This window comes from Stegostoma tigrinum, chromosome 1 (assembly GCF_030684315.1).
Source record: "Stegostoma tigrinum isolate sSteTig4 chromosome 1, sSteTig4.hap1, whole genome shotgun sequence".
NCBI classification, from domain to species: domain Eukaryota; kingdom Metazoa; phylum Chordata; class Chondrichthyes; order Orectolobiformes; family Stegostomatidae; genus Stegostoma; species Stegostoma tigrinum.
In genome coordinates, this window is record NC_081354.1 from 161479041 (window position 1) to 161505191 (window position 26151).

At 44.6% G+C, this 26151-nt stretch overlaps 1 protein-coding gene across 2 annotated transcripts in view; it reads right to left on the minus strand.

The window, feature by feature from the left end:
* Positions 1 to 26151, minus strand: part of katnal2 (katanin p60 subunit A-like 2) — a 73201-nt gene that overhangs the window by 13325 nt on the left and 33725 nt on the right. For both annotated transcript variants that reach the window (XM_048545110.2, XM_048545101.2), the window contains 5 exons: positions 18331 to 18408; positions 17762 to 17860; positions 17616 to 17679; positions 12727 to 12845; positions 8767 to 8858 (listed from right to left, as the gene is read on the minus strand). In XM_048545110.2, the coding sequence (XP_048401067.1) occupies positions 8767 to 8858; positions 12727 to 12845; positions 17616 to 17679; positions 17762 to 17860; positions 18331 to 18408 (452 nt within the window). The remainder of the gene's footprint in view (positions 1 to 8766; positions 8859 to 12726; positions 12846 to 17615; positions 17680 to 17761; positions 17861 to 18330; positions 18409 to 26151) is intronic.

Here is a 26151-nt window from a genome sequence, read left to right on the forward strand (position 1 = left end):
GTTCTTTACACAGAGAGTTGTGAGAGCATGGAATGCGTTGCCAGCAGCAGTTGTGGAAGCAAGGTCATTGGGATCATTTAAGAGACTGCTGGACATGCATATGGTCACAGAAATTTGAGGGTGCATACATGAGGATCAATGGTCGGCACAACATTGTGGGCTGAAGGGCCTGTTCTGTGCTGTACTGTTCTATGTTCTATGTTCTAATCCAGTGGCTGCACGTTTACTTCAGTTAAAGCATTAAACAATGTAGACCCGTAAGTTCAGCACAAAGCACAGGAGTAAAATTTCTTCGGATAGTGGTGAGTAAAAATTAGTACAATGAAGATGAGAGTGTTGTTCTGTAGGAAATTTGTAGGGCTCATTTGGAGCTCAAGAAACAATTTAACTTTGTCCAGAAATGGAGTTCTAAACAGGACGAGCATGATCTTTGCCAAAAGAAAAAGCTAGATCATTCAGCAGCTAGGTAGCAGAATCCAACAAACAATTTGGAGGTAAGTTGGAACACATTGAAGCTAGTTTAGAAGGAAGTGGAACATTTCCAGCAGAGAAAGAATAATGAGCCATTAGAACCATGTCTGGAACAATTGTAATAGAGGCATGAAGAATATGGTCTCATACAAGGCAGTAATTAAATTGTGGGCACATTAAAACCCAGAACCCAGTAAAAAGAAACCAACCTAGAAATCAGGATTTCTGAGTCACGAAAATGTCAGACAGTAATTAGGAGTCCAGTTTTTTTTAAAAAAATTGACACAAAGGATGTGGGTGACACGGGCTGCAGAAGTTATTGTCCATTCCTAGTTGCCCCTGAGGTGGTAGTGAGCTGTCTTCTTGAATCGCAGACTTCCAGGACTTTGATCCAGTGGCAGTGAAGAAACAGTGCTAGATGTGCAAGTCAGAATGGTGAGTGGCCTGGACAGGAACTTATAAGTGGTGATATGCCCATCTATTTGATGACTTTGACCTTCTACATGGAAATAGTCATGGATTTGGTAGGTGCAGTCTAAGGAGATTTGGTGAATTTCTGCAATACATCTTGTAGATGGTACATATTGCTTGTTCCAAGCGTCAGCATGCAGGGAGTGGATGTTTGTGGATGTTGTGCCAATAAAGTAAGCTTTGTCCTAGATAACGTCAAGATTCTTGACTGTTGTTGGACCGGCACTCATCCAGGCAAGTAGGAAGCATTCCTTCACACTCATCAGTTTTGCTTTGTAGTTGGTGGATTTTGGGGATTCAGGGGAGTTACTTGTTGGAGTATTCCTCGTCTCTGACCTGCTCTTGTAGCCACCGCATTTATATGGTCAGTCCAGTGAGTTTCTGGCCAATGGTAGCTCTCAGGATATGGAAAGTGGTGGATTCAGTGATAGTAACACCACTAAATGTCAAAGGGTAGTGGTTGGATTCTCTCATATTGAAGATGGTAATTTACTAGCCATTTTCAGCCCAAGCCTGGATATTGTCTAGGTCTGCTGCATTTGGACGTGGAGTGATTCAGTGTGTGAGCCACCACAAACAGTGCCGAACATTGTGGAATCATCAGCAAGCATCCCCACTTTTGATTTCATTGTGGAGGAAAGATCATTGATGAAACAGTTGATTAACTTCAGTGGTGGTGAAGTTTCAAGTCCCTGATCCACAATTACTACCTCTACAATCTTTGCTGAACAAGGGCACAATGCTTGCAATTCTCCAATCCTCTGTCATTACTCCAGAATCCAGGGAAGACTGAAAGATTATAGCCAATGCCACTGCAATTTTCATTCTCACTTCCTTCAATATCCTTAGATGCATCTGATCTCATCCCATTGCCTTCGCAACTTTAAATATCAACAGCTTATCAAACACAATTTCTCTATAACTTTTAAGTCTTTCAGTTGACTGAGTTTCTGGCTCTATCGCTATGATGAAAGCAGCATTAGCCTCATCAATAGAGACAGATGGAAAGTATTTATTTAATGCCTCAGGCATGCCTCTTCCCTCGGTGAGTAAATTTTTTGTCCCTTAAATCAACCCTATTCTTTCCTTTACCATCCTTTTTACTATTTACATACTTATTGAAAATTTCAGGATTGTCAGCTGTCAATCTTTTCTTATAATCTCTCTTTGCTCTTTTCACATCCCTTAGAATTTGTCGTATTCAGTTTGGTTGTCAACTGTATGTACTACCTGACACTGTCATAAGTGTACAGTCTACCTTAATTACTAGCTCATTTGTCATTCTGAGAGCACAAGATGGTTTGTCCTACCTTTCCATTTTGAGGAAATCTACCTGGTGCCTGAACCACGAGGTAGATGGAGTCTTGATTACCAAGAGGATTAATGATTAAAATCAAGGATATCCAGGATTGTAGAGCTGGGGTTAAAAATCAGATCAGCCATGATATTATTGAATGGTGGAGCAAGCAAAAAAAAAAAAGGACTGAGTAGCCAACACTTGTTCCTTGTTCAGAACCACTTTATCCTTGAAGGTAGCTCATTGTTTAGCGATGGCTGAAACTGCAACCAAAGATCCATGAAATATCTGGCCCAGTTCTGTTCTTGTTCCACAAAACGGGATCTCCACTCGTTATTCATATTCTGGATTGATCAATGTCTTTTCACACCATTATCCTAAACATTACAGTGCAACGATCATTGGTTCTGAAGTGATCCCCCCTACGGACATTGATCTATTTGGTTCACATCTTTCCCAAGAAGCAGGTTTCGTACTGCCTCCTTTCTTTTGGACTGAACACACTACTGCAGAAAATTCTACTGAATTCATTCTAGAAATGCCTGTACGTTGGTGCTCCTGACACCACAACTATGGCAGTCCACAAACAGTTAATTAAAATCCTGCATTATATCTACTCTACGATGTTTACACTTGTCTAATTTCCTTGCATATTTGTTATTCTGCAACCCCTTCCTACTAATTGGTGGTGTGTAGATTTCGCCAAGCAGTGTAATTGGACCTTTCTTATTCTGCAGCTGTAGCCAAATTAATTCTTCTTGAATGCTTTGAAACATTCTCTTCCCCTTCCTCCCACCCCCCCCCCCAACTTCTCCTTAACCAAAAACACCACCCCTCTTCCATTTTTCATGTTTCCTATATTTCCTGGACACACAAATCAGGAATATTTCACACCCAGATCTGCCTTTCCTTAAGTCGGATCTCCACTATCACCACAGCATCATGATTCCAGATGGCAACCTACACCTGTGACTCACCAATCTTATTGGCTATGTTATCCATATTCACATATGTGCAGCCTAACAGTGTAACCCTGATTCAAATTTCGCAGTGATAATGGGAACTGCAGATGCTGGAGAATCCAAGATAACGAAATGTGGAGGCTGGATGAACACAGCAGGCCCAGCAGCATCTCAGGAGCAGAAAAGCTGACCGTTCAGGCCTAGACCCTTCATCAGAGAGGGGGATGGGGTAAGGGTTCTGGAATAAATAGAGAGAGAGGGGGAGGCGGACCGAAGATGGAGAGAAAAGAAGATAGATGGAGAGGAGAGTATAGGTGGGGAGGTGGGGAAAGGATAGGTCAGTCCAGGGAAGACGGACAGGTCAAGGAGGTGGGATGAGGTTAGTAGGTAGGAGATGGAGGTGTGGCTTGGGGTGGGAGGAAGGGATGGGTGAGAGGAAGAACAGGTTAGGGAGGCAGAGACAGGTTGGACTGGTTTTGGGATGCAGTGGGTGGGGTGGAAGAGCTGGGTTGGTTGTGTGGTGCAGTGGGGAGAGGGGACGAACTGGGCTGGTTTTGGGATGCAGTGGGGGAAGGGGAGATTTTGAAGCTGGTGAAGTCCACATTGATACCATTGGGCTGCAGGGTTCCTGAGCGGAATAGGAGTTGCTGTTCCTGCAACCTTTGGGTGGCATCATTGTGGCACTGCAGGAGGCCCATGATGGACATGTCATCTAAAGAATGGGAGGGGGAGGGGGAGTGGAAATGGTTTGCGACTAGGAGGTGCAGTTGTTTATTGCGAACTGAGCGGAGGTGTTCTGCAAAGCGGTCCCCAAGCCTCCGCTTGGTTTCCCCAATGTAGAGGTAGCCACACCGGGTACAGTGGATGCAGTATACCACATTGGCAGATGTGCAGGTGAACCTCTGCTTAATGTGGAAAGTCATCCTGGGGCCTGGGATAGGGGTGAGGGAGGAGGTGTGGGGGCAAGTGTAGCATTTCCTGCGGTTGCAGGGGAAGGTGCCGGGTGTGGTGGGGTTGGAGGGCAGTGTGGAGCGAACAAGGGAGTCACGGAGAGAGTGGTCTCTCCGGAAAGCAGACAGGGGTGAGGCTGGAAAAATGTCTTGGGTGGTGGGGTCGGATTGTAGATGGCGGAAGTGTCGGAGGATGATGCGTTGTATCCGGGAGGTTGGTGGGGTGGTGTTTGAGAACGAGGGGGTTCCTCTTTGGGCGGTTGTGGCGGGGGCGGGGTGTGAGGGATGTGTTGCGGGAAATGCGGGAGACGCGGTCAAGGGCGTTCTCGACCACTGTGGGGGGAAAGTTGCGGTCCTTGAAGAGCTTGGACATCTGGGATGTGCGGGAGTGGAATGCCTCAACGTGGGAGCAGATGCGGCGGAGGCGGAGGAATTGGGAATAGGGGACGGAATTTTTGCAGGAGGGTGGGTGGGAGGAGGTGTATTCTAGGTAGCTGTGGGAGTCGGTGGTCGACCCATCGTCTCAGCCTGCTCCTGCCCCACCGAACTCATCTCCACATATCTGGACTCCATTTTCTCCCCTTTGGTCCACGAACTCCCTACCTACGTCTGTGACACCACCCACGCCCTCCACCTCCTCCAGGACTTCCTATTCCCTGGCCCCCAACACCTCATTTTTCACCATGGACGTCCAGTCCCTATACACCTGCATTCCGCATGCAGATGGCCTCAAGGCCCTCTGCTTCTTCCTGTCCCGCAGGCCCGACCAGTCCCCCTCCACCGACACCCTCATCCGCCTAGCCGAACTCGTCCTCACCCTCAACAACTTCTCTTTCGATTCCTCCCACTTCCTACAGACTAAGGGGGTGGCCATGAGCACCCACATGGGCCCCAGCTATGCCTGCCTCTTTGTAGGTTACGTGGAACAGTCCCTCTTCCGCACTGACACAGGCCCCAAACCCCACCTCTTTCCTCCGTTACACTGATGACTGTATCGGCGCTGCCTCTTGCTCCCCAGAGGAGCTCGAACAGTTCATCCACTTCACCAACACCTTCCACCCCAACCTTCAGTTCACTTGGGCCATCTCCAGCACATCCCTCACCTTCCTGGATCTCTCAGTCTCCATCTCAGGCAACCAGCTTGTAACTGATGTCCATTTCAAGCCCACTGACTCCCACAGCTACCTAGAATACACCTCCTCCCACCCACCCTCCTGCAAAAATTCCATCCCCTATTCCCAATTCCTCCGCCTCCGCTGCATTTGCTCCCACGATGAGGCATTCCACTCCCGCACATCCCAGATGTCCAAGTTCTTCAAGGACCGCAACTTTCCCCCCACAGTGGTCGAGAACGCCCTTGACCGCGTCTCCCGCATTTCCCGCAACACATCCCTCACACCCCGCCCCCGCCACAGCCGCCCAAAGAGGATCCCCCTCGTTCTCAGACACCACCCCACCAACCTCCGGATACAATGCATCATCCTCTGACACTTCCGCCATCTACAATCCGACCCCACCATCCAAGACATTTTTCTATCCCCACCCCTGTCTGCTTTCCGGAGAGACCGCTCTCTCCGTGACTCCCTTGTTCGCTCCACACTGCCCTCCAACCCCACCACACCCGGCACCTTCCCCTGCAACCGCAGGAAATGCTACACTTGCCCCCACACCTCTTCCCTCACCCCTATCCCAGGCCCCAGGATGACTTTCCACATTAAGCAGAGGTTCACCTGCACATCTGCCAATGTGGTATACTGCATCCACTGTACCCGGTGTGGCTACCTCTACATTGGGGAAACCAAGCGGAGGCTTGGGGACCGCTTTGCAGAACACCTCCGCTCGGTTCGCAATAAACAACTGCACCTCCCAGTCGCAAACCATTTCCACTCCCCCTCCCCCTCCCATTCTTTAGATGACATGTCCATCATGGGCCTCCTGCAGTGCCACAATGATGCCACCCAAAGGTTGCAGGAACAGCAACTCCTATTCCGCTCAGGAACCCTGCAGCCCAATGGTATCAATGTGGACTTCACCAGCTTCAAAATCTCCCCTTCCCCCACTGCATCCCAAAACCAGCCCAGGTTCGTCCCCTCCCCCCACTGCACCACACAACCAACCCAGCTCTTCCACCCCACCCACTGCATCCCAAAACCAGTCCAACCTGTCTCTGCCTCCCTAACTTGTTCTTCATCCCACCCCAAGCCGCACCTCCATCTCCTACCTACTAACTTCATCCCACCTCCTTGACCTGTCCGTCTTCCCTGGACTGACCTATCCCCTCCCTACCTATCTTCTTTTCTCTCCATCTTCGGTCCGCCTCCCCCTCTCTCCCTATTTATTCCAGAACCCTCACCCCATCCCCCTCTCTGATGAAGGGTCTAGGCCCGAAACATCAGCTTTTGTGCTCCTGAGATGCTGCTGGGCCTGCTGTGTTCATCCAGCCTCACATTTCGTTATCTTATTTCAAATTTCGCAATTGTCTCCCTTATTCTGATCAACCCACTTAAACTTGTTGTCTTTTATTTTAGTCCTACTTGCATCCTCATATTGCATCCTAAATATTTGCTCAATATACAAATAAGGAACAAGTGTTGCCCACACAGAGCATTCAAGCCTATCTGCCATTCAGTAAGTTCATGGCTAATCTGATTTTAACCTCAACTCTACAGTCACGCAAATCAACAATCATCTTTCATTCCCCGGTAATCAAGTAACTATCTACCTCTGCCTTAAAAACATTTAAAGATTCTGCATCCAATGCCTCTTGAAAAAAGTATTCCAAAAACAACCTTCAGAAAAAAAAGCTCTCTCATCTGTTTTAAATGGGCACCTCTGTTTTTAAACTATGATGCCAAGCTCTGGATTCTCCCACAAAAAAAATCCTTTCAATATCCACCAACAAGTCCCCTCATGATCTTGTATATTTCAATTAAGTTACCTCTACAAGCCAAGCCCATCTAATTTTTTCTCATAAGGAAGTACGCTCATTCCAGGTAATACTTTAGCAAACTTCTGAGCTGCTTCCAACTCCCTTGCTTCTAGGCCTTGGTTCAAATCCTACATGCTCCTGGTATGTAGTAACATCTCTGAATAGTTTGAATGGAAAAGTAAATCTGAAATCATGTAGCATGTATTCCTGTATGATATTTCAATTCACACTTACACCAGCCTTATTGTCACATTTCTGTGCTTACTTGCTCACGGCAGTGGGGATAATCTACACATTACTAATTTAGAAGTCCTGTTTGTTAATTTTCTACCTAGCTTCCTAAACTCTGATTTTAGGACCACATTCTCTTCCTGCCTTGGTCATTAGTACCACTGCAGGCCTTTCCTGAGAAGAACATCCTGCAGCCATTCTGTGACATCCTTGACCCTAACATCAGTTCTGGAATCACATCAATTGCCTCAGAAATGCCTATATGTACCCCTGCAAAATTTCCCACCAGTACTACTTTTCTACTGTTCTTCTTCATCTCTTAAACAACTGGACCACCTGTGGTGCCACAGGCTTAGCTCTCACTATTCTTCTTCAAGGATCCATCATCCTCAACAACAATCAGATTTTAAAATCAGTTGCTGAGTGGGACATCTGGGGACTCCTGCATTACCTGCCTGGCAATCATCCATTCCCTATCTGTCACTAACTTGCGGTATGACCACCTCTCTGAATGTGCTATCCATGTAATTCTATACTTATTAACTCCAGTTGTTCCTAGAGTTCCTGAACATGGAATCATTTAGGTCATGGGAAGTGTTCACAACTGCCTACATACACTCTACAGAGATTTTGCTTGGTTGAGTTGTCCTGTTGTACATTAAGTATATATTTTACTTCAATTTCAGTTATCTTTACTTCTCTGAACTTATACTACTTACTTTAGAGCGGAATAGAAATTTGTTACTTTTACTGACAAAATCAACACTTTTCACTTTGTTAATAAATTCTGATTTTCCCTGCCGGAGTTCAGAAATTTCTGTTGTTTAAAATTATTGGAATTGTAACACAGTCATTATCAGCAGCTACTCAACAACTCACAATTGCTATGTTTCTTTGTTGCTACAGATGCACCACTCTTCCTTGCCTCAATTCTGGAGGGGAAGTCCCCCATTTTCTCTTTCATACAGTTTCAGAACCTGCTATCCCAGCTTTCTCCCTCCCTCCCGAGAGTGAGACACGTAGTTTACGCTGAAGTGCCCACTTTCAGTGTCTCTCACATACTGTTTATGAAATGGTTATCCTATTCTCTCCTAGATAACAAAGTGTGGAGCTGGATGAACACAGCAGGCCAAGCAGCATCTCAGGAGCACAAAAGCTGACATTTCGGGCCTAGACCCTCTGATGAAGGGTCTAGGCCCGAAACATCAGCTTTTGTGCTCCTGAGATGCTCCTTGGCCTGCTGTGTTCATCCAGCTCCACACTTTGTTATCTTAGATTCTCCAGCATCTGCAGTTCCCATTATCTCCCTATTCTCTCGTGTGCTGTTTACAATGCCTACTTCTGTCACTCATCTCAACTTCCACAAGTGCACATCAGGATGATAAACTTTGAGCTCAAGGTGAAAAGATAACAAAAATAATTTTTCAAATAAAAACTGCAATTGATGTTACTGACCCTGGGGCACTGCCACGTTGGCTCATCACTGACTCCAATTCATCCAGGAAGATGGTAGAAGGAGCATGAAATCGAGCAAGTTCAAACAATACCTGGAAAATCCAACAGGTAATGTGCTTTAGAAATAAAATTTATATATTAAAATAGGGATAATATCACGCAAACCAGGAGTGGGGAGAAAAACACAATATTAATATCTCTCAAAATGGTGATAGATAAAGCATAAAAAGCAGGATTAATCCAACCTAGTCAATTACCACCCCAGTCTACTCTAGATCATCAGTAAAGTGATGGAAGGCAACTTCAACAGTGCTATCAAGCAGCAGCTGCTCTACATTAATGTGCTGAGTGACACCCAGTTTGGGATTTGCCAGGGCCACTCAGTTCCTGACCTCCTGACAGTCTTGATTCAAATGTGAACAAAGGAGTTGAAATCCAGAGGCGAAACAGGAGAGATAACCCTTTAAATCAAGGCTGCAGGTGACCGACTGTGGTATCAAGGAGCCCCAGCAAAACTGGAATCAAAAGGGTATTGGGGGAAAACTGTCTACTGGTCAGAGTTATACCTGGCACACAGGAAGAAAGTCATTGTGTTTGTGGTCAGTCATCTCTGCTCCAGGACATCTCTGCAGAAGTTCTTCAGTTGCTCCAATGACCTTCCCTCCATCATAAGATCAGAAGTGGGGATGTTTGCCGATGATTGCACAATGTTCAGCAACATTCAAGACCCCTCACATACTGAAGCAGTCTACGTTCAAATGCAACAAGATCTAGACAATATCCAGGCTTGGGCCAACAAAGGGCAAGTAACATTGCACCAAACAAATACCAGGCTATGGCTGTCACCAATCAGAAGCAATATATTGCTCTACACCACCATGAAGAAACAGCTGTGCCTCAAGATATATCAGAAAAAAACTTGGAAGCTTGAAAACTGATTTGTTTGAAGAAGGTCCAAATCAACCAACTTATCTTTTAAGAAAAATTAGTCCTGAACCATGAGCCAAAATCTGTAAATGTTTCCCAGAGTTTATTTACCACTGTAACACTAAGCGAATTTACCCAGACAGCTCTTTATTCATACCTACGTGATTGATATTGTTCAAGTCTTGCGTTCATGTTTTGGGCATGAGGGACTATGTCACTCAAAAACAACCAAGATTACAACCACCCTCAAAAATACAATCACCTCCTCCCTCAGACCTGACTGCCTTGGTGTTAGAACCAGCTGATTTCCCATCCTCTCTGAAAAGGCTCATTGCAGTTTTTAAATGAACAAAATTTGAACTGGACTTCAGGTCAGCACAAACCTTTCTACAGAACTAAGATTCCTACGACTTTGGAAGCAAGTTGAATTTCCTGATTCCTAATCTTTGTTGTAACATAGTATGGTTCCTTAACATCAGTAACATACTGGTTTATCAAGAGATTAGCAACTGTTCATGTACAGGTCAGACAGTGGACAGTACTGTCCACTGCTCCTGGACAAATAAATCAGAGGCTTTCTGATGAAGGGTCTAGCCCGAAACGTCAGCTTTTGTGCTCCTAAGATGCTGCTTGGCCTGCTGTGTTCATCCAGCTTCACACTTTGTTATCTTGGATTCTCCAGCATCTGCAGTTCCCATTAGCTCAGAGGCTCAAGCATTTGCTCTGAGGACATGGCTTCAAGTAACAATACAGCAGACAGTGAAATTTTAACTCACTTAATAAATCTGGAATGAAAAGCTAGTATAATAGTGATCCCTGTTGATTGTTGTAAAACCCAACTTATCAAATGAAAGCATGCTATTCTTTCCTGATCTGGCCTACATGTGATTCCAGAATTACAGCAATGTAGTTGATTAGTAAATGCAATCTGAAAAGGCCTAGAAAACACACAGTTGTATCAAAAATGATACAAAGCCTAAGAATGGGACTAGAGTTATTTAGGATATCTGGTCAGCACGGACTGGTTGGATGGAAGGGTCTGTTTTCCTGCTGTATAACTCTGACTATAAAAGGAGTCAAACCAGATGCAGCATCAGAAACATCAATAGCAAACCCAGTTTGTTGACATTGTAAAAGCCTACTTACTAACATGTGGTTTATCGCAAAATCTGAAAAATTATCCTACAGACTTGTCAAGCAGCCTGACACAGACATACTCACGAAATTAGCATTTGTAAAATCCCAGATACCACATCGGTAGTGTTGTGGCACTGGTAGTGCAGACCTACCAGAACTGATGACAGTGGTATACAGCTGGGAAGGATTTACTTTGCAAGTTCTCAATAAAACAGAGTTTGTTAAAAGGTGTGAAACTTTTAAATACTGAAATAAGACAGAAAGTCTTGGCTGTACTCAAAGATGAAACATATGACAAGCAGTTAAAAGAGACAACTGGCATATTAGCATATTAGCTCTTATTGCAAGGGGACTGGAGTACAAGAATATAGGAACTGCATAGTGCTTTGTTGAGATCACATCTAGAGTGCGGTGTGTAATTTTGGTCTCCATATTTAAAAGGAAGGATATACTTGCCTTGGAAGTGGTTGGAGAAGGATCACTAGTTTGGTCCCTGGGAAAGAGGTTTATCGCAGGAAGTCATGTCTAACAAAACTTTTGGAGCTTTTCAAAGAGGTAACCAAGAGGATGGATGAAGTTAGGGCAGTGGATGTTGTCTACATGGACCTTAGTAAGGTCCTTGACAAAATCCTGCACGGCAGACTAGTCGTGAAAGTTAGGTCGCGTGGGCTCCAGGGAGAGCTAGCTAACTGGATTCAAAATTGGCTCGATGATAGGAAGCAGAGGGTAATGGTTGAAGTTTGTTTCCTGGACTGGAGGCCTGTGACTAGTGAAGTGCCACAGGGGTCAGTTCTGGGACCTTTGTTATTTTTTTATTTACATCAATGATCTGGATGTAAGTGTACAAGGCATCAATAGTAAGTTTGCAGATGATACAAAATTAGGAGGTATAGTTGATAATGAAGAAGGCTATAAAAAATTACAAAGGGATCTCAATCAGATGGGGAAGTAGGCGGACAATTGGCAAATGCAATTCAATGCAGATAAGTGTGAGGTGTTGCTCTTTGCTAGGTCAAACCAAGGTAGGACTTCTACAGTAAGTGGTAAGGTCTGGAGGAGTGTAGGAGAGATCTAGGAGTACAAAGTACATAGTTCATCGAAAGCAGCGTCATAGGTAGACAGGGTGGTGATGAAGGCATTTAGCATGCTGGCCTTTATCAGTCAAGCCTTGAGTGCAGGAGTTGGAACGTTATGTTACAGTTGTATAAGTCATTGGTGAAGCCGCACTTGGAGTATTGTGTACAGTTTTGGTCACCCTGTTTTAAAGAAAGACAAAATTAAACTCAAAAGAGAGTGTGCAAAGATTTGAGGATGTTTCCAGGACTAGTATGCCTGAATTGTAGGGAGGGGGTGGCCAGAATAGGACTTTATTCCTTGTACCGTAGGAAATTGAGGGACAACCTAAGGTGTATAAAACCATGAGGGGCATAGATAGGATGAATGCATCTAATCTTTTTCCCAGGGATGGGGAATTGAAAACTAGAGGGCATAGGTTTAAGGTGAGCGGGGGTAGATTTAAGAAGGACCTGAGGGGCAACTTCTTCAGGCAGAGAGTGGTGCATATACGGAATGGGCTGCCAGAAAAAGTGGTTGAGGCAGGTACAATAGCAATATTTAAACATTTGGATGGATATATGTATGGGGAGAGGGATATGGGCCAAACACAGGCAATTGGAACTAGCTGGGTGGGTGCCATGGTCAGCATGGACCAGTTTGGAACAAAAAGGCCCGTTTCCATGCTGTATTACTCTATGACTGTAGGATAAGGGGGCCAGCCGTTTTGCCTCAGCATCACATTACAAATGGAATTTACCGTATTTAATAGTGAAAATCTTCAAAGGGAGACACCTATGGAACAAAAACATTTGACAGCAGAACTGACCAGAAGTTCCCTACCCTAACAAGTTTTTCAGAATCTCCTCTCCATTTGCTGACAATGGTCGAGGCCGAAATGTTGAAGAAAGTCGTGTTGCATTCAGTGGCGACAGCCTTTGCGAGCAATGTTTTTCCAGTACCTTAACAAAATATAGTCATTAATAACGCATTAAACACTCAAAATTAAACAAAAATGCAATCAGTTATTATGCAAAATTTACAAGGAGTATATAGCAATGATGGTACTTCAGAATAATTAGTGGATAACTATGTACAACTCACTGTGTGCTGTTCATACATCATAAAACATCAAGCTGTGGTTAATAACTTTGATTCAAAGCAAAATTCTCACTAAAAATCATGAATATAGCTCCCTCAAAGGCCTATTGGGTCAAAAACACTGGCAAAGATAGCGCTGAATTGCAAAACAAAAATTTCAGGTTTCATTCTTCTTTGACACTGACCTTATTAAATGCATCCAGGCAACAGCTGGGGCACATAGTTAACTTTTTCACTTACTAGCCCAGTGTGCTAAGAACAGGGAGCCTGGTTGAAAGGGTTGAAGGTGCAAATCAATGACTGGCAGCCGAGTTAGCATAACTATCATGCTCACCTTGATCAAACAGCCTGTCAACACTTACTGTACTCCCTAGACTCTCACTGGGATGATTTCTCACCTTGTGGATCCATACACTAGTAACAGTAACAGTTAGGCAAAGAGCAATGGGGGAAAGAGAAAACTGGGAAAATGTCAGTGACATATTCCCAAACATTAACATAGATGTGATCAACTGACCAAGGTGATCCTGTGTTTGATCCACTACATCTGTATTGATTTGCCTAGTCTTAGCTGGAGAAAACGCAGGAGGCTTAGTGTCTCAATTTCAGTGTATTGCTTAAAAATATACTGAAAATTATTTAATAAGTTATTAATAAGTTTGTCGGGGTCAATCTGGAGTCACACATCAAATCCACTCAGGCAGCACTGCTGCACAATGATACCACTCCATTGTTAACTTAGCATTTCGAATTGGGGTCCTCGTGATTGGGGTAACATATTAAATTGAATTGAGAATTAGTGGACAGAGAAATCAGTATATGGGAAGAGGACATATTTAAGCGAGCAAGGTACTGCAAGGACTTAAGACTCAGCTGTTAAAAATTTTTATTAATGACTTAATGAGGAGACGGAGTCTGACATATCCAAGTGCACTGAAATTAGTTGGCCAAGTAAATGATGAAAAGGACAAAGAGGCCACAGAAGGGTGTAGACAGTGGGTAAAAATATGGCAAGCAATGTTTGAAATTATATACTTCAGCAGGAAAAGGAAGAAGCAGAATATTTTTTCCAATATATATAAGATTGGAAAATATTTGTATTCAAAGAGATTTTGGTATTTTGTATATGAATTGCAAAAAGTTAATGCACGTTTGCAGAAAGCAACTAGAAAGGTAATCGGTGTGCAACCTTTCTCTTTTCCTAAAAGAACAAAGATACTGGAATACAGGAGTAAAAATATCTGACCATAGTTACAAACGGGGAATTGAGAGACCATTAGTGGAGGGCTGTTTCCGTACCCAAGGAAGAACTTAGATTCGTAGAACAGTTATAGTAAAGAGGCTGTCAATTGGCTCCTCAAGTCCATGCTTTTCTCTGCAGGAGAAAATGACAACGATGATATGGCTTGTAGATTTTCCTAGAAGGCTCACTGGATTTGTTCCTATAATAGTATGATTGTCCTTTGAGGAGAAATTGAGTAGACTAGGTCTAGAGTTTTAAAGAACGAGTGATGATCAAATTAAATATAGAATATTCTTAAGAGGTTCATTGCTGAAAAGCATTCTTATGGCTAGGGATCTGGATCATAGGGTTGCAGTATCAGAAGTAAAGAGTCAGCTATTTATGACTGAATGTAACATGAGATTTGCACATGTGGACAGCCCAAAAGAACAAAGCACAATTTCCTAATTCCATTGCTATTGGGTCATTACAAGCAAGAGGAGTGGAAACAAAGGATAAATGAGGAACTATTTACACAATGTACAAGGAATTACCAGGTGAGTTATATTGAGTTGAAAAATTCTTTGGTCTGTCTACTCTTCCCTTCCTAACTGCGTCTCTTCAAAGATACTTTCATTTCCAGTGAGAACCTGTTAAACTGCTCTAGCTGCCCTCCCTCACTGTTGCCAATGCTGGCGGAGGACTCAGAATTGCTTGGCTCCCTTATTCAGTGCTCTCCATCACCAATGGCACCCAATACAAGGTGATAGTTCTTCAACAAAAATTGAGAGGACTAGGCCTAGAGTTTGGAAGAAAAAAAAGAGAGGTCATGTAATGAAATACAGAATATTCTTGAAGAGCTTATAATCGCAGAAGTGTTCTTCCTGGCTGGGATGGGTTGCAGTCTCATAAAGGAGTCAGCCATTTATAAATGAGATGAGGAAAAATTTCTCAAAGAGCTGTGAATTTTGGGAATTTGCTATCAGAGAAAAAAAATATGGATATTCAATCATTTTATTTATCAGGACAGAGGGAAGAGCCTGGATTAATGAAGGAATTACAGGTCATGGGAATAGTATGGGGAAGAAAAATCAAATTGGTTATGATCTTACCGAATAACTAAATAGGCTTGAAGGACCAAATGATCTACTGCAAATCCTTTTCCTACGTGTATTTCTGCTAACTAAGAATAGTTTGGGGACTAATTGGTGGGATAGATTCAGGTCAGAAATTGAATTCAGCTTACATAGACAGAATGAAAGTCAGCATCATGAGCAGCAGGGATTAGGAGTCCCTGGAATTAATTTTTATGAAACAACATTGCCCTCCTCTTCAGCATGTATTCCATGTGAACGCAATGTAGCTGCAACATTGCTGTCATGCTCCAGTCACAACAGGACAGTCACTTAATTTAACAATCAAGTGATGATTGAGCCTCATGTTTACCTATAATATAAACTATGGGTCCCATTGGCACTCTAACTACACTGGAGTGTAGGTAGTTTTATTTTTGAAAAACATGCATAATTAACAGTATTTATAAAACTTTGTTGTATATCCTTCCTTAAGAGATGAAATGATCATTATAGCATGTACTTCTTTTAAGATATATTGGAAGTAAGTCTGAAAGGAATAAGACTTGATGACAGTCTTCAATAGTTTAAGTTCTGATATTAAATCCTTTCCATGATTTTTAGCATCTAGAACAGGCTTGTCTAACAGCAGCCTACCAACTACAATGTGAGATAGTAAGGACTGCAGATGCTGTAGTCAGAGATAATGGTACAGAAAGAAGGGTTCTAACCCAAAACTTCAACCTTCCTGCTCTTCTGATGTTGTGTGGCCTGCTGCGTTCCTCCACCTCCACACAGTGTTATCTTTTGCCAACTACAAGGAGAAGTTCTAAGCGGTCTACAAAGCTGTTGTTCTGAATGCAGTCAAACCCAACTATGAGATTTTGAAAGGAAATGTTCCCTAACTGGAGGCTGGTTCTCTCAAGCATTTGTTTCTGATCAGCTCACTTATTAATAGTAGGATGTCTGTTGGTCAGGGGTGGTGTGACTATCTGGCGGACAATTGACAGGAGAGTGGGGGAGCGCGAGTGTGAGAATTTTGATGGTATTGGGGTTGGTGAGGGGTGCATGGTTGAAAGATTGAGATTCAGCTCAACCATCTCCAAAGTTCTATGCACAAAAGCAAACTGGGAGAGGAGGAAATTGCAGGAAAGGCAACCCCTATTTTCATATGAATTTCAATCTTCTGGCCAATTAATTCCTTCAGACAAGGGCTCGTGTGCCACACACACACACACACGACACATTGACCAACTGATTTACCCCAGCCCCACCCTAAATCCCCACTCCAAGTGAGAAAAATTGTAATGTTGCCCTGAATATGCAATTGAGCAACAACTTTCCACTGGAAGAAATGACAAACAGGACTTTGGTTTTTCTACAAACTTATTTGAACACTTTCAAAGGCCAAAAGCCACTGTACATAATCACTCATACTGGGCTCACGTTCTATTGATAATTGCAGCTCCCAAAATTTTGCCTACATTCTTATTCTTTGTACTTAAACCTGTCATTTCTATCATATTAGTTTACTTTGGTGAGCAACCTTCACCTCCCAATATCACTAAAGACCATGAAGGTCCTGGCTATGACCTGGTCTCAGCTACTTAAAGGAATACTATAGTTAACTCATACCCTGAAAGAATTAAAAAAAAAGCCAGGATTCCTATTCAGTGTTTGCTTTTGAAAAGTGGTAAAGGCACCATATAAATACAAGATGTTTTTGCTGCCATTATTTGACAATGTCAATCTCTCCTCTGAAAGTACATCATAGCATACAATTTCCTGATCCAGAAGCAAAATCATTATTTATTTTATTATTAAAACAATTCCTGTTTATGTTAATTCTCAAAAACACGCCATAAAATTCCTTTTGAGTTCTGATGAGAGGCCAGCAGGCTAGGAGAGGCAGTGGCCTAGTGATATTATCGCTGGACTGTTAATCTAGATACCCAGATAATGTTCCGGAGACCCAGGACTGAATCCCGCAATGGCAGATGGTGGAATTTAAATTCAATAAATATCTGGAATTAAGAGTCTAATAATGACCATGAATCGATTGTTGGGGAAAAAACCCACCTAGTTTAGGGAAGGAAGCTACCATCCTCACCTGGTCTGGCCTACATATGACTCTAGACCCATAGCAACATGGTTGACTCTTAACCACCCTCTGGGCATTAGGGATGGGCCCTAAATGCTGGCCTAACCAGTGACACCGATATCCCACAAATGAATTAACAAAAAAAACTTTAACATTGGTGCAGAGAGAAATAATTAGCCTGACCTGTTGAGTATTTCCAAATGTTCCTGCTTTTATTCCAAAAATGCATCCTTACCTGGTGGTCCATAAAGTAACAGTCCTTTCCACGGGGACAAAATCCCAGTAAACAGCTGAGGATACTAAAGGTAAAGATGTTCAAGACTAAGCATCATATGTATAATTAGGCAAACACCAAACAATGTTAAATTAAAAATAACTTGCCTTAATTGGATAGACAACAGCTTCCTTGACTAGTCGTTTGGCTGGTTCCAGCCCGATTATGTCATCCCATCTCACATTTGGATTATGTAGATAAATATCCTTAAGCAGATAAAATCAGTTCAACTTTTAAAATGTCTAGAATTTGGATATATTACTTTACATTTCTCTCAAGATTTCAGGTGCACAGACTTTTGAACAGCCGCTAAAGAAAAAAAATTATGCTAACAATGCCAAACAGGGTCACCCATTATCTGAACAAAAGTATGGTCATCATTTTGTGAAAGATCCTTCACCAGATTAACTTGTCCATTTTTACTTGTTCTGTTTCAAATTTAATGATGTTTGCAGATTTTTAAAAATATTTCTACTATGTTCCATTTTACATTTGTGCATTGTGCTCATAATTACTTGTACTAAAATGGACTACAAATATCTGCCTATAATGCAAAATCAAAGCTGCTAGTTCAAAGGCTATTCTCTGTTAATCCTTTACAACCGTTTGCTGAAGCTATTGAGAGGCTGTTCAATTGTGTGATTCAGATTTTGAAATTAATTTTTCTACAGCTTACCTTACTAACAACAACAGCAAGGTCTCTCAGTTCACCATTCATTCCTATGAAGGCACCCAGAGGTTTTATCAGCCGTTCCTACCAAAACAAAAAAAAATCCAAGCGCATTAGTACACAAGTATATGGTAGATGACTTTGAATATACCTTGTATACCCATCAACATATTTCTTGATGGAATGCAACATCCATCAGGCTACATGTCTGGATCACATTGCTAGATTTCTATCCTTTCATTGACACATACCAAAATCTCTGAATTGGCGTTTAAAATATAGAAGAATCCAGGCACAGATACCCCTGCTCCTAATCATACAAAAGTGTTCAGGTAACTCTCAATCGACATGTCACCAAGAGCAGAATCATTTATCATGGTAGTGATAGGTGGACACTGATTGGTTGATGGAGGGAGGAATCCAGTTGGTGGCTGGAGAGGGGTTGGGGGGTCAGAAGGTGGGGCTGGAAAGGGAGCCAGGGGATGGATGGGAAGTTTATTTGAAAAGGTGGAAAACTCAATATTGAGTGCTCCAGGCAGCAGATAAGGCATTGTTCTTCAAATTTGCGTTCCAAGTTGCTGTGACACTGGAGGAAGCCCTGGATTAAGGTGAGGGAGGTGGTGTGTGGGCAGGCGTCAATGAAAAAGATGCAACACCTGCCCACACGCCACCTCCCTTAAGCCCATCCAGAGTCCTAAACAGTCCCTCCAGTTTATACAGAGTTTCACCTGCATCTCCTCCAACCTAGTCTATTGCATCTGGCGCTCCTGATGTGTTCATCCCCACGCTAGAGACCAAATATAGGTTAGGTGGCCGTTTCGCTGAGCATCTTTGTTGTAACAGCCAGCCTAATCTTCCAGTCACTGCCCATTTCAACTCCCAGCCCCACTCCCCCTCCACCATGTCCATCCTCGGCCTCCTCCAGTGTCACAGCAACTTGGAACGCAAATTTGAGGAACAAAATTTCTTGATATCACGTGGAGTGAATCAAAATGGTTGAAGACTGATACCTATATTCTGGGGCCATTGGAGGAGGCACAGTTGGATCATCTACTCGGTACGCCTGCCTGAATATTACTGGGAATGCTTCAGCCATATCTTTTGCACTGATGTGCTGAAATCCTCCATCTTTGAGGATGAAAATATTTGTGGAGGCTCCTCCTCCAGTGAGTTGTTTCAAAGTCCACCACCATTCATGACAGGATGTGACAGGACTGGCAAGCTTACAGTTGATCCATTGGCTGTGGGATCACTTAGCTCTATCCCTTGCTGCACATGTTAGGCAAGCAAGTAGTCCTGCTTTGGCATTTCATCAGGTTGACACCTCATTTTTAGGTATACCTGGTGCTGCTCCTGGCATACCCTTTCTGCACACTCCATTGAACAAGGGTTGATCCCCTGGCTTGATGGCAATGGTTGAGTGGGGGATATGCCAGGCCAAGAGGTTGCAGATTGTGCTGGAGTATAATTCTCCGGCTGTTGATGGCCCACAGCACCTCATGGATGTCCAGTCTTGAGTATCTATACCTGTTCAAAGTCTGTCCCAATTAACACAGTGATAGTGCCAGTCACACAATGGAGGGTATTCTCAAATGTGAAGATAGGGCTTTGTCTCCACAAGGACTGTGCAATGGTCACTCTTACTGATACTGTCATGGACAGATGCATCTACAGCCAGCAGATTGGTAAGGATGACGTCAAGTATATTTTTCCCTCTTGGTGATTCCTACACCAACTGCTGCAGACCCAGTCCAACAGCTATGTTCTTTCGGACCCAAACAGTTCGATCAGTAGTGCTGCTGCGGATCTACTTTCCATGGTGGACATTGAAATTCTGCTCTCCACGCCCCAGAGATTACGTTTTGTTCTGCTGCCATTCTTGGTGCTTGGTAAGTGTTGTTCGACATGGAGGTGTACCTGTTCATCAGTGGAAGGAGGAGGAATGTGATAATAAGGAGGTTTCCTCACTCATGTTTAACCTGAAGCCACAAGACGTCGTGGGGTCTACAATCAATGGTGAGAACTCGCAAGGCAAGTTCCTCACAACTATATACCACTGTGCCACCATCTGTGCTGGGAGGGTGTTTGTTAGATGTGTCCAAAGGGTTTCTTGAAGCAATATATAAATATTAGTCTAACTAGTTAAGAGGCCATACTAGACCTGGTATTGGGGAATCAGCTTAGCTAGTGATTAAAGTTTCAACGGGGAAGCATTTTGGGAACAGTGGCCATAATTCCACATTTTAAGTTACTGATGGATAAAAGAGATGATTAGTCCTTGGATGAAAGTATTAAATTTGAGGGAAGGCTAACTACATCAATATTAGGTTGGACTTAGGGAATGTAGATTAGGGATGGCTGTTTGTGGATAAATCCATATCTGTCACATGGGAATCTTTTAAATGCCAATTATTAGAGTTCAGACCCAGCAAGTTTCTGTGAAAATGAAGGATAAGATAGCAAGAGTCATGAACCTTGGATGACAAGGAAGACCAAAAGGCACAATGAAATTTTCTTGCAAACAGTATTAAGAAAAATCACACAGCTTATTATAGGTACATAAGGAGCAAGAGGATAACTAGGGGAAGAGCATGCCCACTCACGAACAATAGGAGGGAATTTATGCATGGAGCCAAAGGATTTGGGTGTGATCATTAATGAACACTTTGTATCTGTATTCACAAAGATGATGATCATGGCAGATGTTGAGTCCAGAAAGGGTTACGTTGACATTCTGGGCATATTAACATTCTGGGGCATGTATTATTGAAACATTATTGGGTGTTTCAAAAAGGTTGAAGGAAGACAAGTCCCAATGACTTGATAGGATCTATCCCAGAATACGGAGGGAGATGACAGAGGAAATTGCTGGGGTCAAACTCTCGGTATCCTCTTGTATCAGTGATAATGGGAACTGCAGATGCTGGAGAATCCAAGATAACAGTGTGAAGTTGGACAAACACAGCAGGCCAAAGGGGAGGCGGACCGAAGATGGAGAGAAAAGAAGATAGGTGGAGAGGAGAGTATAGGTGGAGAGGTAGGGAGGGGATAGGTCGGTCCAGGGAAGACGGACAGGTCAAGGAGGCGGGATGAGGTTAGTAGGTAGGAAATGGAGGTGCAGCTTGAGGTGGGAGGAAGGGATGGGTGAGAAGAAGAACAGGTTAGGGAGGCGGAGACAGGCTGGGCTGGTTTTGGGATGCAGTGGGGAGAAAGGGAGATTTTGAACCTTGTGAAGTCCACATTGATACCATTGGGCTGCAGGGTTCCCAAGCGGAATATGAGTTGCTGTTCCTGCAACCTTCGGGTGGCATCATTGTGGCACTGCAGAAGGCCCATGATGGACATGTCATCTAAAGAATGGGAGGGGGGAGTTAAAATGGTTCATGACTGGGAGGTGCAGTTGTTGCTTGTGAACCAAGCGGAGGTGTTCTGCAAAGCGGTCCCCAAGCCTCCGCTTGGTTTCCCCAATGTAGAGGTAGCCACACCGGGTGCAATGAATACAGCATACCACATTGGCAGATGTGCAGGTGAACACCTGTTTAGTGTGGAAAGTCATCTTGGGGCACGAGATGGGGGAGAGGGAGGAGGTGTGGGGGCAAGTGTAGCAATTCCTGCCATTGCAGGGGAAGGTGGCGGGTGTGGTGGGGTTGGAGGGGAGTGTGGAACAGACAAGGGAGTCATGGAGAGTGTGGTCTCTGCGGAAGGCAGGCAAGGGTGGGGATGGAAAAAATGTCTTTGGTGGTGGGGTTGGATTGTAGATGGCGGAAGTGTCGGAGGATGATGCGTTGTATCCGGAGGTTGGTGGGGTGGTATGTGAGAACAAGGGCGATCTTCTTGGAGTGGTTGTGGTAGGGGCGGGGTGTAAGGGATGTGTTGCGGGAAATGCGGGAGACGTGGTCAAGGGCGTTCTCAACCACTGCCGGGTGGAAGTTGCGGTCCTTGAAGAACGTGGACATGTGGGATGTGCGGGAGTGGAATGCCTCATCCTGGGAGCAGATGCGGCGGACCAACCCCGCACGGCCCATTTCTATCTCCTTCCCAAAAATCCACAAACCTACCTGCCCTGGTCGACCCATTGTCTAAGACTGTTCCTGCCCCACCAAACTCATCTCCACCTATTTGGATTCCATTTTCTCCCCTTTGGTCCAGGAACTCCCCACCTACGTCCGTGACATCACCCACACCCTCCACCTCCTCCAGAACTTCCAATTCCCTGGCCCCCACCACCTCAGTTTCACCACGGATGTCCAGTCCCTGTACACCTGTATTCCTCATGCAGATGGCCTCAGGGCCCTCTGCTTCTTCTTGTCCCACAGGCCCGACCAGTCCCCCTCCACCGACACCCTCATCCGCCTAGCCGAACTCGTCCTCACCCTCAACAACTTCTCTTTCGATTCCTCCCACTTCCTACAGACTAAGGGGGTGGCCATGGGTACCCACATGGGCCCAAGCTATGCCTGCCTCTTTGTAGGTTACGTGGAACAGTCCCTCTTCCGCACCTACACAGGTCCCAAACCCGACCTTTTCCTCCGTTACATTGATGACTACATCAGCGCCGCCTCTTGCTCCCCAGAGGAGCTCAAACAGTTCATCCACTTCACCAACACCTTCCACCCCAACCTCAAGTTCACCTGGGCCATCTCCAACACATCCCTCACCTTCCTGGACTGCTCAGACTGCATCTCAGGTAACCAGCTAGAAATTGATGTCCATTTCATGCCCACAGACTCCCACAGCTACCGAGAATACACCTCCTCCCACCCACCCTCCTGCAAAAATTCCATCCCCTATTCCCAATTCCTCCGCCTCCGCTCCCAGGATGAGGCATTCCACTCCCGCACATCCCAACGTCCAAGCTCTTCAAGGACCGCAACTTTCCCCCCCGCAGTGGTCGAGAACGCCCTTGACCGCGTCTCCCGCATTTCCCGTAACACATCCCTCACACCCCACCCCCGCCACAACTGCGTAAAGAGGATCGCCTCATTCTCACACACCACCCCACCAACCTCCAGATACAATGCATCACCCTCCGACACTTCTGCCATCTACAATCCAACCCCACCACCAGTGACATTTTTCCATCCCCAACCTTGTCTGCCTTCCGGAGAGACCACTCTCTCCGTGACTCCCTTGTCCGTTCCACACTCCCCTCCAACCCCACCACACCTGGCACCTTCCCCTGCAACAGCAGGAAGTGCTACACTTGCCCCCACACCTCCTCCCTCACCCCCATCCCAGGCCCCAAGATGACTTTCCACATTAAGCAGATGTTCACCTGCACATTGGCCAGTGTGGTATATTGTATCCATTGCACCCGGTGTGGCTTCCTCTACATTGGGGAAATCAAGCGGAGGCTTGGGGACCGCTTTGCAGAACACCTCCGCTCGGTTCGCAATAAACAACTGCACCTCCCAGTGGCGAACCATTTTAACTCCCCCTCCCATTCCTCAGACGACATGTCCATCATGGGCCTCCTGCAGTGCCACAATGATGCCACCCGAACAGCAGGAACAGCAAATCATATTCCGCTTGGGAACCCTGCAGCCCAATGGTATCAATGTGGACTTCACAAGCTTCAAAATCTCCCCTCCCCCCACTGCATCCCAAAACGAGCCCAGCCTGTCTCCGTCTCCCTAACCTGTTCTTCCTCTCAACCATCCCTTCCTCCCACCTCAAGCTGTACCTCCATTTCCTACCTACTAACCTCATCCCGTCTCCTTGACCTGTCTGTCTTCTCTGGACTGACCTATCCCCTCTTCTCTCCATCTTCGGTCTGCCTCCCCCTCTCTCCCTATTTATTCCAGAACCCTCTCCCCATCCCCCTCTCTGAAGAAGGGTCTAGGCCCGAAACATCAGCTTTTGTGCTCCCGAGATGCTGCCCGGCCTGCTGTGTTCATCCAGCTTCACTCTGTTATCTTGGTATCCTCTTGACTCACAGGAGATGTCCTAGAGAGAGAACTGAAGAAGAATCAATATTGTTCTTTTGTTTAAGGGTAACAAGGATAACCTGGGAAATTACAGGCCAGAGAACCCTATGTCAGTGTTGGGGGGTTACTGGAGAAGGTTCTTCGGGATTTGCTCATATTTGGAAAAGTATGGACTTCTTAGCAATAGGCAGCAAAGTTGTGTGCTGGAAGGTCATGTCTCATAAGCTTAATTTTTGAGGTCATTACAAAGATGATTGATGAGGGCAGGGCCCACTATATATTTTTTTTAAATCAGGTACAAATTTACTGATCACACCTCCTACATTTAAGTAGGAATCATTTATATATACACACCACGAAATAGCAAGGTCCCCAATACTGACTCCTGTGAGAACACATTGACCAGACATTAGTGTCCAGAAAACACTCCTCAGCCATCACCTTTTTCTTCCTGGCCAATTGTAGATCTAATTTGCCAAATTTTCTTTGACCCCAACGGCGGTGAGTGTTGTCTACAGGGGCTTTTTACACAGTGTCCCTCATGTCAGGCTAATATAGAAGATAAAGTCACATGGAATCTGTGATGAGCTAGTAAAATGAATACAGAACTGCTTTGGTCATAGAAGACAGAGTAGCAGTGGAAGGGGTGTTTTTCTGACTGGAAATCTGTGACCAGCGGTGCTCCATAGGGATCACTGCTGGGACCCCTGTTGTTTGCAATGTACATAGATTATTTGGACGAGACATGATTAGTAAGTTTGCAGATGACAAAGATTAAGGGAACTGCAGATAGCAAGAAGGATTGCCAGAGGATACAACAGGGCATAAAATAGGCTGGATACTTGGGCACAGAAATGGCAGATGAGGTTTAATTCAAATAAATGTGAGGTGATGCGCTTTGAAAGATCTGAAGCAGGATGAAAGTATACAATTAAATGGCAGAAGCTTTAGAAGCACTAACATAGAGGGATCTAGGCATACAGATCCACAGTTCACTGACAGTGGCGAAACAAGTGGATAAGGTGGTCAGGAAGGCATATGGCATGCTTGCCTTCATCTGTCAGTGCAAGGACCATAGAATTTGGTAAGTCATGTTGCAGCTGTACAGAACTTTAGTTCAGCCAAGTTTGGAATATTGCCAACAGTTCTGGTCACCATGCTACTAAGGATATGGAGTCTTTGGAGAGGATACAGAAAAGAATGTTGCCTGATTCAGAGATTATTAGCTACGAAGAAAGATTTGATAAACTTGATTTGTTTTCACTTGAACATCGGAGGCTGAGGGACAGCTCGTGAAAGAAGTTACAGAATTATGACAGGTGTAGATAGAACGGAGAGTCAGAATCGAGTGAAGTACTTGGGCCATACAATCATAAAATCCCCACAGTTCAGATAGTAGGAATTCGGCCCATCGAATATGGCTCACCATCCGAAGAGCATCGCACCCTATTCCCATAACCTGCACATCTTTGGACCGTGAGAGAAAACTGGGAAGGAAATCCACGCAGCCACAGGGCGAACATGTAAACTCCACACAGCCAGTCGCCCAAGGCAGGAATCAAACCTGGGTCCCTGACACCATGAGGCCACTGTGCTACCCATTTAGAGTAAAAAGGAGGAAGCTCAAAATAGATGAAGAAGGTTCTTCGGGATTTGCTCATATTTGGAAAAGTATGGACTTCTTAGCAATAGGCAGCAAAGTTGTGTGTTTTTTTCTCACCCCGCAGAGGGTGATAAGTGCCTGGAATGTGCTGCCAGAGGAGGTGGCAGAAGCATATATAGAAGTAATGTTCAAGAGGCATTGTGACAGATATGTAAATGGGCAGGAAAACCAGGGATATGGGCCTTGTAAAGGCAAAAAGTTTGAGTTTAAAAAGGGATCATGTGTCAGTACAGGCTT